Below are 17925 nucleotides of genomic sequence, written 5' to 3' on the forward strand. Positions count from 1 at the left end.
GGGGGCAAGGCTCACTAGAGCCCGTGAGAACACCGGACTCCCAGCAAATTGTTTTCAAACCCACCACCGTCTTTCACTACTCAGGTTAAACATGACATATAAGTCACTTAGATAACTTAAAAATGTTATTGATTGGCTTTTCATATTTTATTTGTTCCTGAGTAAATCGGTTTGGCTGAGATTAAAGTTATAGTTTTTGCACAGCTGAACAAACATCAAGCAGACAACTGATTATCAGGAGTGTGAGATGCTCGAGAATATACTCCAGTGTCCTGTTATACTTTAGATAGCAAGGAGCAGACGGCTGAGTTTATGCCCCCAACTTCAACAAACAATCTGCAAATTTCATTTAAATTCAATAAACTATCATCTTGTCTTTATTTTTAGTTAGCACATACCTTAAACACTTAAAGCTGTAAGCTAATGATAGTTATATATGAGCAGATGCTGCTGGTGCAATAAGCTGTAGTTTTACGTCCAGTGGATGATGATCTGATTAGTCGACTAATCACAAAAATAATCGGTGACTAGTCGACTATCAAAATAATCGTTTGTGGCAGCCCTACAGGCAATTGCAAGTGACAAATAAAGGCTTCATCAATCAATTAATCAAGCTTATCTCTACAACGTGACAATGGTATTAATATACTGCATGTGGGAAATAAGTGCAGCAGTTGTTTGAAATATACAAACATACATGGAATTACAAAAAAAAAAGTTGGTGTAATTCTGATGAGCTTCCGAGTCAATATTTGGTATAACCACCTTTTAGACAAGCTCTCTTTTAATTTCAAGTAGTCTTCTGGAATATTTCTCCAAGCTTCTTGATCTGCCAGTGCATGAAATTAATTTTGTAGTTTTTCTTTACCAAATTCTATAAAATAATGACCATGAAGATCACAGAAATACCTTATTTATCTGTGTACAGCATCATTGGGTGAATTATTATTTCCTGTCTTTTCACTAGCAAGAAAATATGCCACTACTACTATTCACCACTTCATGTTAATCTGTTAATTACTTAATCTTTTTGCAGTCCCTAAGCATCATCATTTAAAAAAATTAATTAATTAAATAAAAATAACAAGCACATGCAGGACTTTAACCGAATACTTTACAATCAGCCAAGCAAAAAGGTGTAATTATGAAAATGATCATTATTACTTATGAATAAAGTGATTGTTATTCTGTTTCATGAATACTGAAGAACTAATTATAACTTCATGAGTCATTAAAAGAGCTTCTCCAAGTCAACTCCAGTAACTCATCGTTGTTTATTATATAGTCCTTGATTCAGACGAATAAGATTAATAGATTTATTCCTGACCATCATAGCTACTCACTGTGTAACATATTGTAAAGTGGTATCTGAAACTTGTTTCTCATTAGAACAAAAGTACAAAACCACAGATACACACAGACACACTTCTATTTAACTCCAGGGGGTAAAATCGGCCTATAAGACAGCTGAGGTAAGGTGCCACTAGGGGGGTGAGGAATATAAATGGGACTCCCAGCTCCCCATTAGTCTGTCTGAGAGGATGATGTAGGGGGTGGACACATAGGGTGGGGTCAGGCTCAGGTGCTGAGCAGACAGGAGAAAAAACATCCCCTCATCCTCCTCCCGTTTCCTCTTATCTAAGTTGTTGTACCTTTTAGGCAAACTGCCTCCATCCATCTTAAGTCTGCTAAAGCTCTAAGCTACCTGGAGGCTAACTCGGTAATTCTATTACAGGCATCCCAGAAGATGGTGGAGTATATATCATTGGTCATACAGGCTAATATGGTGTTGTAAAAATCAGCTGACTTTCCACTGTATATTATCATTTGTGTTTCTGACTTACTTTCCTTTGTGAAATGTCTGCTTCATGAGGGACCTTAATGAATCAAGTGAACCAGGACATAAGGGATATTTTTAGTCACTGGAAAAAATAGATTTGCAGTCTGCACCTCTTATAAACTCTTCAATTATTGTCAAGAGGAAGTGTTTGGGGAACACACACAGATGTGTGCATTCACTTGCCATCTTGTTGTTTGTATGTGTGTGAAGTAGAGCCAGAAGCGGCTGGGTTTTCTTGCCTATCCCCGTGGCAGCAGGTGTGTAAATAACACCCTAATATAAAATGAGGTTGAATCAAAGTGCTGAGGGACCAGAACGCCGCTCATCCACACACACACACCCTCCCCTCTCCTCCTCAGACTCCTGACACTGATCCCAGCTCATCTGCTCATCATCAGTGTCCCCCGGCTGCACTGCACTACCTCCCTTCCTCTCTAGTCTACTGGGGCACTTGTTATAATTCTGGGTCTGTAGGCCGCGAGTGTTGTGGCATAATTTTGCCAAGTGTTCTGCTTCTGGGCCGACAGCTGAACCCAAATCCACTGCTTCACTAAGCCGAATTATAGGCCAGTTTGCCTCGTTTCCCTCACTGTTGTTACCTGGTATTGAAATGTGCACGGGAACTGGTGGGGACGGTGGGATAAAATGGCCTCGAGCTAAAAGTAATCTAAATTAGAAAATTGCATCAATAAGAGCAAGGAGGGACGCACTGTGTACAAAGTGATTAGCAATTAAGGTAAATGAAAATGTAGGCAAAGCATCAGGGAATGTCTGTGTCGTTTCTGCAAATGTTAAAATATTATAGAAACTAATTAGCTCAGTATCAGCATCTCACATTAAGTGAACATGCAGTCAGTCATCTGTAATTAGCCAGCTCCAAACATATACACACGCACATATTTGAAATATATATATATATATATATATACACACACAATCTGATGAAGATGGTTCATCAGACCAGGCTACCTTCTGCCATTGCTTTGTGGTCCAGTTCTGATGCCGTGCCCATTGGTGGTGCTTTTGGTGGTAGATAAGGGTCAGCATGGGCACCCTGACTGGTCTGTAGCTATGCAGATTCATATGATGCAAATTGCAAAGTACTGTGTGTATTCTGACACTTTCCTATCAGAACCAGCATTAACTTTGTTAAGTTTGAGCTACAGTAGCTTGTCAGTTGGTTGGTCACTCCGCATGTGCATCAATGAGCCTTAGACTCCCATGACCCTGCCACTGGTTCATCACTGTTCCTTCTTTGGACCACTTTTGATACATGCTGACCACTGCAGTTTTGGAGATGCTCTTACCCAGTCGTCTAGCTATCACAGTTTGGTCCATGTCTAACTCGCTCAAATCCTTACCGTTGTCCTTCGTTCCTGCCTCTAACATCAACTTTGAGAATAAACTGTTCACTTGCTCCTTAACAGGTTCCACAATAAAGATAATCAGTGATACATACTTCACCTGTCAGTTGTCATAATGTTTTGCCTCATCACTGTGTTATGTATGTAATAATCCTATAAGTGGTGTTTCATAATAAACCAAAATTTCTATATGGCTGAAATTTTAAGTGCTGTTAATCCTATGAGTTTAAAAGCTCCCTTGTTTAAGGCAGTTTTTTCTACTCTTGGTACTATATGATGTCAACAAGGGGGTCATCTTAGACAGCACAGACAACCCACTTGCTTTTTAAAGCTTTTTATTCCTACAAGGCACAGCCAATCAGAATAAAGAAAGGCAGGCTCCAAAAGAAAGAAGCTTTGAATAATGCAAAGCTACTCTAGGAGAGTCCAAAATTAAAACATGGAGCTACAAGTAAGCAAAATGAGTCACCTTTAAAGCTACAATAATTGTTCTTTTAGCCACTACGGGGTAGTTTAACAACATTGTCACCTTGTTAAGGCGATTTCCACTTGTTAGGTTCTTGCTTGTCAAAGTCTTTTTGCTCTCTCATTTCAAAATATTATGTAAGCTTTAAAGTCATTTTGCTTTATTATGTGCTAATGTGTTTGGGTACATACATAGTGCAAAACATCTGGAAAGAGTACCTTGGTCTTCTTATTGGCAGCCACCCCTCTCACACTGCCTCCTTAATGTTGATTTATTCAGTGTTTTCCGTGTCCAGTATTTAACCTGTCAGGTTAAATACTGGACACCTAAAGTATATCTTAGAGATGCCTGATGTTTCCTCAAAGATTCAATTCTTGACACCCTGGGAAAACAGGTTCAAATATGTATAAATTTAGCACATTTTATTCATGGCCATCTGTCTTGTATTCTCTCTTTTAAGTCTGTTCATCAGAACTGGTGGAGCAGCTAACTTACACTAGCGTTTTTCTGCTTTCCTGTTGCTGGGTAGGGTACAGTGGCTTTATCAAAGTCTTTTCAAAGGAAATGCCTGCTCTAGATAAGAGAATTAACCAAAGCCACAGACTATGAGTCAAGGTCACAGTGAATAGTCGGTGCCATCTTTTCAGGCTTGAGGAGAGGCTGAAACTTGATCAGCACATAGGCAAGTGCAAGGTATCATATGTAGGTGCATCGTACATGTCCTACTCAAGTCTCAAAATGTATCTAAAGTGCTTTAAAATTGTACATTTTTTGATTAAAAATAAAGAAACAACTGTCATTGCTCAACTTTATTATACTGCTGTGACTCAAATTGTAAATGGCCCTCCTAGTCTGACTCACTAGAACAGCTTGTTAATCACTCCAGATCAGGAATTGCAATCAAGCCAGACACATACCCAAACATACCTGCCTTTCAGACCTATTAACTACTTGATTGCTATAAGAGTGAATTTGAATAATGGTATCATAAGCAGACAAGGAAAAATGAAATGACTCAGTAGCCCAACACCTACTGGCCATCTCCCCTACTGCTCACTAGTATACTTCCACTGGTTTAAAGTTCAAGACATGGTACTGAAGGTTAATCAAAACAATAACGTTCAGAGCCATAAAACCAAAATGACTTTAATTAAATATTACAATAATATAGAAAATAATATTACAAAAATATTACAAAGAGGGAGATGAAAGGATAGTTTTTTGTCAATTTGTCACCATAAATTAACATTTATATGAAGGCTATCCCTTGGCACATCACTGGCAACTAAATGCTCGTGATGTTTTTAGGATTAATGAAGTTTGCTAGTTGACATCTGATAGTCAGCTACCTCATGGCCGACTAATGTAAACACATTAGCACCAAGAAGATGAAGGAGGAAGATTAGAAATATACTGATGTACCCCAATTGCTAGCATATTAGAGTACAAAGAAACAGACAAAACTTGAGAAATCTTCATCCAAGGTCAGTGATTACATGTTATTAAATGGGTAATGCAAAAAATATGAATTGTGCTAAAAAAAAACAAAAAAACACACACACAACAATTAAGAGACTAAATAATTTTGCTACGCTCATGTCTGTTGAAAAAACAAGAGATAAAGCTTTGCAGACCATAAAAAAGACAACTTCTTTTACGTACATGAATTGTCATCACTTAACAAGCAACTATTCAATTTTATTTGTAAAGCATCAAATCACAACAGCAGTCTTTATAGGTACTTTATACTGTAAAGTAAAGCCCCAACAATGCAGAGAAAACCCAACAATCAAACGACCCCCTATGACCAAGCACTTGGTGACAGTGGCAAGGAAAAACTCCAGGAAGAAAACAGGAAGAAACCTCCAGCAGAACCACTCAGGGTTGAACAGCCATCTGCCATGACTGGCTGGTGGTGAGGGGAGTGTAGAGTGGTGCAAAAGGCAAAAGGTTCAGCAAAAAGGGAATCAAACTGGGACTTCACTGCTGACTGTGTATGTAAGTAATGCTTATCTTATTGCATAATCTGAGTGTTACTTACAAAGTGTCTGAATGAAAGAAAATTGATTGGTGCACCTTTAAATCTGCCACTAATCAAAAATCAGTCTTTCCAGGATTTGTCATCCCACACCTGCTCAGCAGATGCTTTCAGAGTTTCCACTATTGGCACACTTGGCTCTCATTAACAATTAATAATAAATAATAAATAATAAAACAGCAATTTCGATTCATGCTGTTCTATAAACTGGCTTTCTGCCCTCTGTTGTTTTTAGGGCTTTCCTGCTTAAGCCTTTTGGATTTCTCTGACTGTTTGGCCTTTCCCTCCATTGGCAAATGTAAATCTGTTCATTTACCTTTGACTTCAGTAGCAATTCTAAACTTCTAAACATAAACTCCTCTGCTTTGGTGTCATTTTTAATTCACATTGAAACTATATCATATTTAGAGTCAAAGCAATTTTTTAATACTGTTTTTGCTCATTATTAAAATATATTGAGAATTTTCTCCTGGGTTTATAAGTCAGGGACAAAATAATGAAATTAGGGTTCCAATCTCCAAAATCAACCATAAACCAGTGCGCCTCCCTTCCTCTCGCTGAACAATCACTGCAAGTGAACCGGACACTCAGTTACTCAGCTGATTTACATTATAATATTAGTGGAGCTTTTGGTTTGATTACTTTGGTTAGTGTGACTTTGAGGCCACGTGGAGATGAATGTTTCTGTAGCTCATGGTTTTAGTGGTTGTTTAGACCACAAGATTTATTCAAATAGACTTGGAGGCTCCGCTCAGCCTGATGGTATCAATCAGTGGAATAGGCTCCCTCATTTGGGAATGAGCTGATGTTCCCTCTCTGGGCTGGTAGAATCGGCGATTTTAATTGAAAACTCCTTCAACGCTGTGTGAGGGAAAGTTGAAAAGCGATTAATATTACAGCAAAGTGAACGGGAGGTCTGATGTTGTTTTGAGCAGGTTTCAGGTGATTTTAATGTGCGTGGAACTGCGCGCTACTGCATGAGTCAGCAGTGGCTGCTTTTTCTAATGAAATGAGAATTTTGTGACGCTCACTGAGTCTCAAAAGTCCATCTTCTTACATAAGAGATCAGAATTAACGGTAATTACTGAGCCAGTATATTAAGTTAAAGCATTTGCACCAGCATGAAAATGTACCGAGTGTGCTTCTGGTTTTATAATCACTCACCGGAGTAGTGATTATTTAAAAGTAGCGCCAATTAGAGAAAATGTTAAGTGGACTAAAGGAGGAACATCTGTTTGTGCCTAAGTGTTGATGTGTGTGTCTGTGTGGACCTTTTCTCGTTAATGGACCCCCTCCTCTTTCTCTTCTCTCTCTCCTCTCTCTCTCTCTCTCTCTCTCTCTCTCTTTCATACATCGGAGGCTGTGAGCTGCAGCGGCAGCAGAACGCGGTGCGGATCCCGGTGTGTGCCGATGTCCGGAGGAGGAGTTGGGGGGGGGGGAGTCGGATAATCTAGCCAGATCCTTCAGAGGAGTGGATCTCTTCCCTTCACACACACACATGCAGTAGCGTTTTTTTTTTAACTCCCAGCAGGGATTTTAATTGACTCACCACAGGTAAGATCTTTTCTTGCACAAGTTTCCATCAGTCTGCGGATATCCACACCTCTAATGAGCGTTCTGAAACTGCTCCTCCCTCAGAGAGCCAGCCAGGGCGCACCGTAGGTATATGTGACGGCAGGCTGGGACCAGGGGGCGGGGTGGTTCTTATGATTCAAAATCTGATCATTTTGTGTGTTTTCTGAATTACGGAGAGCGAGGATAGGGCGGGAAAGTGCCACAGATTGACTTGGGAATCACGTTCAAGTAAGACACCCTTTCAGTGAGAAGTCTGCGCTTTCGCCATGCACGTGTGCTCCTAGTTCGCGGTGTGTCTGTGCGAACGTGGCCAGAAGTTTTGGTGGGCAAAAGTAAAAAGAGAGAAATTGATGCGCGAGATGCTGCGCGTGGAAGAGACTTTAATTGGCTGCTGACTGAGTGCGTTCTTTTCCGGTCGAACGACGTGCGCTGGTCCGACAGGTCGGTGTGCCTCGCTGGCTCTAAATGCACCCCGTGTATCCGGCTGAAATTAATAACGTGCACAAACTTACTAAGGAATAAACTTGGGAATAAATGACATGTGTATGCGTTCTCCTCGCGCACTCACAGCAGTTCATTCTGCGTCTTTACGCACTTTTTACTCACTTTTCGCAGCGCCAGAAAGTTTTATTTGTGAATTAGCGCCTCTGTGCCAACAGCCACCCTGCAGACAGAGGTCTATACATGAGAGAAACTGCTCTGCTCTGGTCAGAATTTTCCATCTAAAATCATAAAAACCATTTAAAAAAATCGTTTTTCTATAATGAAAATCTGGCACCATGAAGCACGATTTAATTTATTTGTTTATTTATTGTAGTTTAATTCTTTAAAAATATTGGTTCTTGGTTCTTTTCAGCGAAATCCACCAAAACTGCCTAACTAATAAAATAAAGCAGATCAAATTAAAACTGTAATAATCCTGATGTTTGAACTGTAGTTTGGCACAGTGCTGGAAAAGGAGAGCCTGGGGACTCATTAAAGATAATAGAGTTACAGTATGTGAGCACTTCATTCCTGCCAATGTGTATGTGAGAGAGAGAGAGAGAGAGAGAGAGCAGGGGGTGGGGTGGGGGCTACTTAATTTTTCTTCAGGATGACTCAAACTCATCTGTTTTAATAATAAAATAAGAATAAGGAGCCCAGTGTGTTCCTTAAAAAAAAAAAAGTTCTCCAGTAAGTCTGATGTGGGACATTTACTCCGGATACACAACACACATAGTTTTTAAAAGCAGCACAAAGGAGGCTTTGCTTGGGTACATGTCTAAGTCCCGTTACACTGCAGGACCCTTGAGCTGTGTGTCCAAATCTGTAGCCCATACAAACGCACCGCAGCACTATACCCTTGCCTCTGGCGACCGGCGATAAGGCTGGCTTCCACGCTGAACCTTCAGAGCACCGTGAAGCTTTTGGGGCAGGCTCTGTGACCACTTTGATTAAGGGATAATAAGTCCATTTATAGAATGCTTTCAGGTGACGTAACTTTCCCGAGCAGAGATAAAAGTGGCGGGGAGGGGAGAGGGTGCCGCTAAGCTGTTATTTCTGGGCAACACTAAATATCCTCACAAATTACAGTGAAGGTGCGGCAGGAAGTTTGCTCTGTGTCAATTTGTATTAATATGAAGGCAAGGTGGGTAAAAAGCAGCATCCGGAGTATGGTTTAGTTTTGTGGAAGACAAGTACAGTATCTCAAAATCCTGTGCCAAAAAAAAGTTTTCAGCTAGGAAATGAATATGAGGGTGTAGCTCTTTATGTATTTGTTGGTGGGGTCACTATTTTGCTGCCATTTTTAATGGGTGAATGCATAACACTGGCAGAGCTGGTATTTATGGTTTTAATCTTGATGGTCTTCCTAGCAATCGTTTAAGCAACTTCGCAGCTCTGATGCCAGCCAATGTTTGCCCCAGGTGACATTCCATCTCGCTAGCAGCAAATCTGTCTGCCTCCTTAGACCACGGGGAACACTTTAGATCTGTTGATGTGTTAGTACAGCTCATGCTGATACACAATGAGCATTTGATATGCTCGTTTTAGGAAATGAGGAGTAAATAAATCTACACCAGTAAAATTGCCTGTCCACTTTACTGAAATCAGTTAACTCACACCAGTAACTCCACATTCCAAGCCCAGTAGTACTTTGATCCATCTACAGTGGTGTGAACCTGACCCTGATATGATTGGAGGCCTCTGCTTATTGATTATGCATTGAGCTCCTCTCAAGGATTTATTATTAGCGGTGAGAAAAGCAATGGGAAGGTCCATGCAACCTTCTGAGTCTGCAGTTTGCTTAAAGGACAACTTCATAACTTTAAAATTGGCTCCGTGGTCCTGACAGTTCACCCATGAGGGCATTCATGGAACCGCAGTTTCATATGTAAACACTAGCACCTATACAAAAGCAGTTTTTTGTGCACACATCACTGAAGCATCTTTCTTACCAGCAAAACCTGGAATCAGAAACGGATCCACCTAAGCGCCGGGATATACTCAGTCAGAGTTAGTTTGTACAGCATGTTGTCTGGACACAGTGGAAATCAAATGTGTTCACAGCTGGCTCAAATCACCCTCAAAAAGAAGGAATAGACACTTAAAACAGACCTATTATGCTCGATTTAAACACCATGGTTTTATTCCTGGACTGTTAGAATTGCAAGATTCTGTCCTTTCTTATAAAAGACGTGCTTTTTTTTTTTTTGGCCTTTTTTGGCCCCTCAGTTTCCAGTCAGTTACAGTAGGTCGCTGCCCCAACCTTAGCCTCAAAAAGGGATTTCTTCATCCCCACCACTGCAAAGTGCATGCTTCTAGAGGACAACAAGATAGTTGATGTGCTCTCTTTAATGTATCGTCTTTACTTTATATTATGAAGTGCCTTGGGACGAATGCTGTTACCTAAATGGAACTAGATTGAATTAAAGTTCAGATTAATCTTCAGCAATTTCATACTGGGCCTTGGTACATCCCCACAGTTCATCTACTCTCTGAAACACGCCATTTCTCAGACTGCTGGTTTACTTGTGGTTCCTAAGATATTTAAAAGTAGAATGGGAGGCTGTGATTTGCTGTGATTTGGCTCTTTACAAAAACTGAATTGAATTGAATTTTATCCCCTCTATCTTGAAGCTAAGAGTTGGAAGGCAGGTGGGTGTGACTTCTGTGCTCGTAGTTAGAGCTGTGTGCCTTAGATGGCCATATTAAGAAAAACCTCTCTCTGTGATGTCATAAAGGTCCAAGTGAAGTAAAAACTGTCTGAAATGAGTGTTTTATAGAAAGTTGTAGAAATAGCTGTTTGGCAAATTTTGAAAACTAGAACTATAGTAGTTCTGACAGAATAAGCGTGCCACGGCAATGTGTTAGCTTAATGTCCCCTTAAGTAAGATCCCAGTACTAGAAATGGTACCAGATCACTCTTAGAGAACCACAGCTATCAGAAAACAAAAGGCTATATTTTCCTCATAAGATTTAAGGGAAATATTTGACCAGTGACATGGTGCTATGCATCTGCATGGGTGTGCTTTTGTTACGTGGATGGAAAGTGTGTGAGTGAGGAAAAAGAAAGGGTGTTTGTGTGTGTGTGTGTCTGCTGCTGCGTTAGTATACCTCTCAGATATTAGGCCCTGTCATGTTCGATAAATAGCCATTTATCACACATGCCTTTCTCTGCGATGGTACCCGCAAGATCCAATCCATTAGCCATAAGCTGGATGTCCACTCAGTGTGTGATGGTGTGTGTGCACATGTGAGTGTGTGTGTCATAATTTATTATAACGCGTAAGGAATTGTGACACAAAGAAGATGTGTATGTGTGTTTGTGTCTGTAGCTGAAAGAGAGAAGGGGAGAACTTGCAGGAGGAGATTGTGTGGTGTATAATTTTAACAATAATTTGATTTTATTTACATTATAATAAATTATGTGCATGAAGTGCAAGAGGGTAATAGTGATCAGTTACAGTTTTATAGATCCAGCATGTTTATGGTGTGCGTGTGTGTGTGTGTGACAAAGCAGAAGGTTGATGGATGATAAGTTACATTGATAGTGACACTGCACAGAGACACACAATACTTGGCTTTCACTTTCACCCTGTTTTTTCTCCTCTTTCAGCTCACTTTAGTTTGTTCACATCTCTGTGCACTGCACTAACCACCTGCCAGCTTTGCGCTGCACTACAAAGATGTAAAGGCTGAGAGGTTGATGATATCCCCTCCAGCCCCCAGACAAGCTTTAGGGGTCATCTTTACCTTAGTAATATTTTCTGGAAATATTAGATTCAATTTCACTGTTATGCAGATGACACACAGCTCTATTTCTCTTCCCACTCCTGCTCACCCATCTACATCCATTTCTGAACATTTAAATGCAAGTAAAGTTTGGTTTACACACAATTTTCTTAAACTTAATGGTAATAAAACTGAACACCAATTTTGCACCGTCTAAGTCTTATAACTTTTTTAAATGTCTATTGATACCTCTGTTGTCATACCTTCCTCTCGGGTTAAGAGTTTGGGTATCATCCTTGACAGTAGTCTTTCCATCACGGCACATAAACAATATCACCTGGTCTGCCTACCTTCATCTTCACAGGATGACTTATTCTCCACAGCCATACCTGTCAATGCTCTTGTCACATCTCATCCTGGTTACTGTAATTCTCTTCTCCACAGTCTTTCTCATGAATCTCTCCATAAACTGCAGTTGGTTCAGAATTCAGCCGCCCACATTATATCCCGAACCAGAGTCACTGAACACATAACGTCTGTTCTTAAACAGCTCCATTGGCTTCCAGTTCACCTACACATTAACTTCAAGATCCTCCTTCTCACTTTCAAAGCCCTTCAAAACCTTACTCCTCTATACTTATCTGATCTTGCTAATACTTACTCTCTAGCACACTCTGGTCCTCTTCAGCTTCTCTTTTGTCTGTTCCTTCTGCTGCATCTGACTGCCATGAGACTTAGAGCCTTTAGTTGCTCTGCCCCAAGATTTGAAACACACTTCTTCCAGATCTCCAAACCATAAACTGCCTCTATTTTTAAATCTCATCTCAGAACCTCTTCAGACTTGCATAGCCTTCATTGTAGCATGGCCTTTGTTACTGTGATCAGTTTTTTTTTAAAATAATTTTGCTTTGTGATTTTATTTATTTGGTTATTATAATTGTATATATGGCTTTAAATGCTGTACGTATACAAGTTTACCTTGAGATGTTTGAAAGGCACATACACATGAAATGAATCATAATTATTAAATTGTTAGAAAACCAAAACATTTATGATTTTAAAAAATGTAAAAAAAACATTTATTTACCATCATGCACGTCAGACCAGCCACCAACCTTACATACAAGCTTTCAGAGTCAGGCTGTGCTGCAGGTAAAGCAGTTATAAAATAGGAAGTGTTCACAGCCACACTCAAAGGCAAAAGAAAAACGCTGTCAATCGTAACGAGAGATATCATTGGGCGAATGACGCGCAACAACTCTGCTTCATTTTTCACAGCTTTTCAGCATCAATGTGAAGTGGATGTACACTTGTGCAAAAATTGTTAGACAGAAAAATGCTGGACAGGAGGATATTCACCTATTGAACATTTCTGATAAAGTACAATGTCGACTTTAGACCATCCCAGTAAACATTTTTCAAAACAATGTGTAAAACCAATCACAGGCTTTTGTCGTCACCAGTCAGTAGACAGAGGAGTGTAGCCAGATATTTTCCTCATGAGTTGGTACAGAAAAACAATGCTAAAAGAGAGTACTGGACAAAAGTTCCAAAATATGACTCCAAATAAATTAACCCTTAACTCTGGACACTGTGGACACTATGACCACATGTAAGGCTTTGTTTAGTCTTTGCTTTCCATTTTGCTATTTGGTGCTTGCTCCGATATCTTGCTGCTTCCTGCTACTGTCCCAAAGCATGAATCATACCTTTATTTAGAGTTATCCTGAATGCAGGCATAATCAGAAGTTAAGAGTAGATACCCTTCCAATGAAGATGGTTGTATTTGTTCAAACATGCAATTACTGAGACCGAAAGTCCACATCTCTGCAGTGATAGACAATAATGTTATCCCTGCACCGCGCATGCACACTTTCTACAGTATTGGGGTTTTTTTAGGCTGCCCTTTTCCCACTAAAACTCAACATTTGAACCAACTCATCATCCATCTGCCACAGAATGGGGAAAGCTATACACCTGTTTACCTATAAAGCCTTCTTTAGTTTATTTAACTCGCACTGGAACGGTTCGCAGCCGAGTGTGAAGCAGCGGGAATGAGGATCAGCACCTCCAAATCTGAGGCCATGGTTCTCAGCCGGAAAAGGGTGGAGTGCCCACTCCGGGTCGGGGATGAGTTCCTGCCCCAAGTGGAGGAGTTCAAGTATCTCGGGGTCTTGTTCGCGAGTGATGGAAGAAGGGAGCCGGAGATCGACAGACGGATTGGGGCTGCAGCTGCAGTAATGCGGACGCTGCACCGGTCCGTCGTGGTGAAGAGGGAGCTGAGTGTAAAAGCGAAGCTCTCAATTTACTGGTCGATCTACGTCCCTGCCCTCACCTATGGCCACGAGCTGTGGGTAGTGACCGAAAGAACGAGATCGCGGATACAAGCGGCAGAAATGAGCTTCCTCCGAAGGGTGGCTGGCCTCTCCCTATAGGGTGAGAAGTTCGGCCATCCGGGAGGGGCTCAGAGTAGAGCAGCTGCTGCTCCACATCGAAAGGAGCCAGCTGAGGTGGTTCGGGCATCTGACAAGGATGCCCCCTGGGCACCTCCTGGGTGAGGTGTTCCAGGCATGTCCCACCGGGAGGAGGCCCCGGGGCAGACCCAGGACACGCTGGAGAGATTATATCTCTCGACTGGTCTGGGAACGCCTTGGCATTCCCCCGGATAAGCTGGAGGAGGTGGCTGGGGAGAGGGAGGTCTGGGCCTCTTTGCTTAGGTTGCTGCCCCCGCGACCCGGCCCCGGACAAAGCGGATGAAGATGGATGGATGGATGGATAGTTTATTTAATTTTTTTTGTCCTTCTTCCTTTTCTTGCTTTTTCTTTTCTTCTTGTCTACATACAGCATTCTTATAAGGAGAGCTGTTTAAAGTAATCAGTGCTGAAGTTTGCTATCCTCAGTGGAGATAACAGGGATCAATATTTACAGATACCGTTCACAGCTTTCAGCAGGTCCATTGTGCCTAGCCACTAAAAAACAACCTCTGTCTCACTCTCACTCTCTCTCACACACACACACAGACTTGGGCACGCTTACAAGCTCCGATTGGGACACCATCCAAAAAACAATCAGTCAGTGTATCTTTCTAAAGACCGGTGATATAACTTAAAAGCTACATGTAGAACATAGCCAAAAGTGAAAAAGAATACATTTTAATGTGTTACAGAAATGCATGTTAAGAGCTTTATGAGTGTTTGTGTTAAAATTCAAATGCAGCTGCTCATCGTGTGAGAACTTGGTGTTCTTTTAAGTTCTCTGCAAAGGGTCTACCTTTTTTTCATAAACAGGAAGGCAGATGCAACACAAACATATATGATATCTGAAGTGACACTAAGAAAGAAAAAGACCTTAAAAGAAAATACCCTTCACTTTTACTTAGAATGACAGGAAACACTGGTCCACTCTTTGCTGGCGTATTGGCACAGCAAGTCAGCTTGGCATGTGTGTGTATCATCAGGTGATCAACTGTCTCAGTCCTTCTGCAGTAATAAATGTTTTGTGTCAAACTGGACTGACTCACCTATCTTTGTCCATCTGATGCTTAAATCTTTGTTCCAAGTCTTCTCCATTGATGTGTCACAAGTCGGTGGGGGGACATAGTTTCCCTGTGCGTTTACCATCACCAATCAATTCAACAACTTTAGCTGAAAAACCGACAGAGACAAAGTGGGGGAAAGTGTTGCGAAGCAGATGCTGTTTCTGTCATTCTCTGCTTTTGTACTTATAGATTCAATTTTCCGTTTTTCTGTCACCTTGTGTTTTACATTAACCAACAGGGAGTTGGCAGGCGTGTAAGTAAAAAAGTGACATGGAAACTGCATTTCTGCAGCTATATTAAGGAGGAAGGCATTTCCAATTCAGTTTTACTTCTTCAAAATGATCAGAAACATTGGTCTGCTCTTGGCAGGTGTATTATGATGGTCCACTCATATACGTTCGGCAAAACAGAGGCAATACATTTTATCTACCCATCTGCAATATAGTAAAATTTTACATCAATTCGGACTGAGATGGGCTACGTTATGGTGATTGCCACACCTATCTTTGCCCAGCTGATGCTCAAGTCTTTGCTCTCACTCGCCATTGATCTGTCCAAAGCCATAATTCCGTTTGGGAGGGGGGGCATCGTCTCCTTGTGGGTTGACTATCACCAATCAATCCAACAGCTTTACCTGACAAACAGACGGAGACAAAGTGGGGGAAAATGTGGCAAAACAGATGCTGTTTTGTCATCCTGTGCGGCTGTTATCATGGATTCAATTTCCCATCTTTCTGTCGACTTACAGCCCTGCTCTGTCTCATTTCTTTCTTTCTTTTTATCGACAGGTGACCTGTAACTGGTTGGAGAGAGAGAGAGAGAGCGGGGAGAGGAAAACAAATGGAAAGGGAGCAGAGGGGAGGAGAATGAGCGAGAGAGAGCGGGACCCGAGAGATTCCTTGTTAACAATGGAAGTCTCTTGCTCTGCTGGCTTTTGATTTAAAAAGAATAAAGGGGACTTTTCCTAAAGAAGGCCAACAGGATTATTTTGACATCAGTTGAGTGTTTTGCCCCATACAAGGTATTTATGCTTCTGCCTCGGTAGGAGCGGTCATAAAAGTACTCTGAACACAAAAATAACTCCAATTCCATCCCTTCCTCTTTCTCTTTGTTGACTAGAAACTCTACTTTAAGATGGAGAAGACGTACTCACTAACAGCCCACTATGATGAGTTCCAGGAAGTTAAATATGGCGGTCGCTACAGCAGTGATATCCTCAGTAATGGTATGACTCTTCATTTGGGGGGCAGCTTGGACCGTCACATGGGACGAAGTCGGGGAGGGACCTGGTCAGGTGGTCGAAACAAAGATCCAGGGAGCACCGGCAACAGTGGGGGCCTCCCTCGATGGAGCCGGAGGGAAATCTGCCTCCTCTCTGCACTGGTCTTTGCTGCAGGCATGTGTGTCATCCTGGGAAGCATGCTGGCACTCAAGTACATTTCACTGGACGCCCACCAGGACATGCAGTGCCGTCAGGACTGCCAGCGGAAACGCTCCCTCCTGCGGGCTGCTCGTTTTGTTCAGGCCAATATCGACCCAACCATCCAGCCATGCCAGGATTTCTATTCCTTCGCCTGTGGTGGTTGGCTGAGGCGCCATGGCATCCCAGAGGACAAGCTCAGCTACGGCATCATTACTGCCATAGGAGAACATAATGAGGAGAAACTACAGCGCCTTCTGCTGGAGCCAATTCGGAGGCGTGGGCCCAACTCAGCAGAGCGTAAAGTCAAGGAGTTCTATCGATCCTGCATCAACATCCAGGAGATTGACAAGCTGGGGTCTGACCCCATGATGGAGGTAATAGACAGCTGTGGAGGGTGGGACCTGGTGGGGGCTCCCCCTGGTGCTGCAGGGTGGGAAAGGGAGGGTGCACCACAGAGACCGGACTTTAATGAGCTGCTCTATAGGACGCAGGGAGAGTACAGCACTGCTGTCTTCTTCTCCCTCACCGTCAATGTGGATGACAAAAACTCCTCAAGGAATGCTATCAGGGTGAGAACTTATGAGAAAACTCAGTCCATTTGAAAATGCTTGTTGTGTGAGTTTTTAATGGTATTAAAAAAATGTGGGGTTTTTTCCAAATACAGTGCAACAATGGCACAAAAGGTCCAATGGAAGTCTAAATTAGAGCGGAACTTGCCTCTTTACAGACATATTATTATCATTAGTGCTGTCGAAACTGGCCAAAGTCATATTAAATTATTTATTTATTTAAAAAAAAACTCTCATGGAATAAAACAATTTAATATTACATTATGTACACATGAGGGCAAACTAATAGAGCCAGGGATTAAACTACTCTCTTTCTCACCAATGGTGTGTTTTAAGGTAGCTGGATCTCGGCCCACAGCAAACAGCTGTTTCTACTTTGGCGCCCAGTGTGGGGTAGATAGAACAGAAATCCAGTTTTACCTGTCAGACAGAGAGCCTCCAGCAGTGCTGCTTTTTTCTTTTCTTTTCTTTGGTTAATAATATTTTTTTTAGTATAATTTATAATTTTCACTTTCAAATGTCTAATTCTTTATTCTATTTGAAGTTTTTGGAAGCCCCTATTTTGACCCAGGATTCATGCATAGGTCACATGTTTAGATTTTAGTCAGAAGACTATAAGTGTGTGGAGAGTTTTGTTTAGTTTTTTTAAAACCAAAACTTCTGGATAGGATTTTCACAAAACCCAGTAATATTAGTTGTCAAACATCTGCAGTTTAATAAAAGATGAATTACTCTGTGTGAATTATTCATTAAATGTTATAAATAATTAATGTTTAGCATACAGTGTGGAGAATGGTTTGTAAATGTTACCATTTTTTCAGAGTATCAAATATTAATCAACCCTTTGAATATGTACCAGTGGGGTGCTTAGTAAAACATATGACTACATGGCAGATAAAA

General features: G+C 41.3%; 1 protein-coding gene across 2 annotated transcripts in view; it reads left to right on the forward strand.

Moving 5' to 3' along the window:
• Positions 1-7071: 7071 nt before the first annotated feature.
• Positions 7072-17925, forward strand: part of LOC102303904 (endothelin-converting enzyme-like 1) — a gene marked incomplete at its 3' end in the record, with an annotated part of 39947 nt that continues 29093 nt past the window's right edge. Inside the window, 3 exon segments of one of the 2 annotated variants that reach the window (XM_042227336.1) lie at positions 7072-7262; positions 15822-16054; positions 16153-17025. In XM_042227336.1, the coding sequence (XP_042083270.1) occupies positions 16168-17025 (858 nt within the window). 2 annotated transcript variants of the gene reach the window in all.

The sequence above is a fragment of the Haplochromis burtoni genome, unplaced genomic scaffold, assembly GCF_018398535.1.
Source record: "Haplochromis burtoni strain Fernald_Lab_line unplaced genomic scaffold, NCSU_Asbu1 Contig_255, whole genome shotgun sequence".
NCBI classification, from domain to species: Eukaryota; Metazoa; Chordata; class Actinopteri; order Cichliformes; family Cichlidae; genus Haplochromis; species Haplochromis burtoni.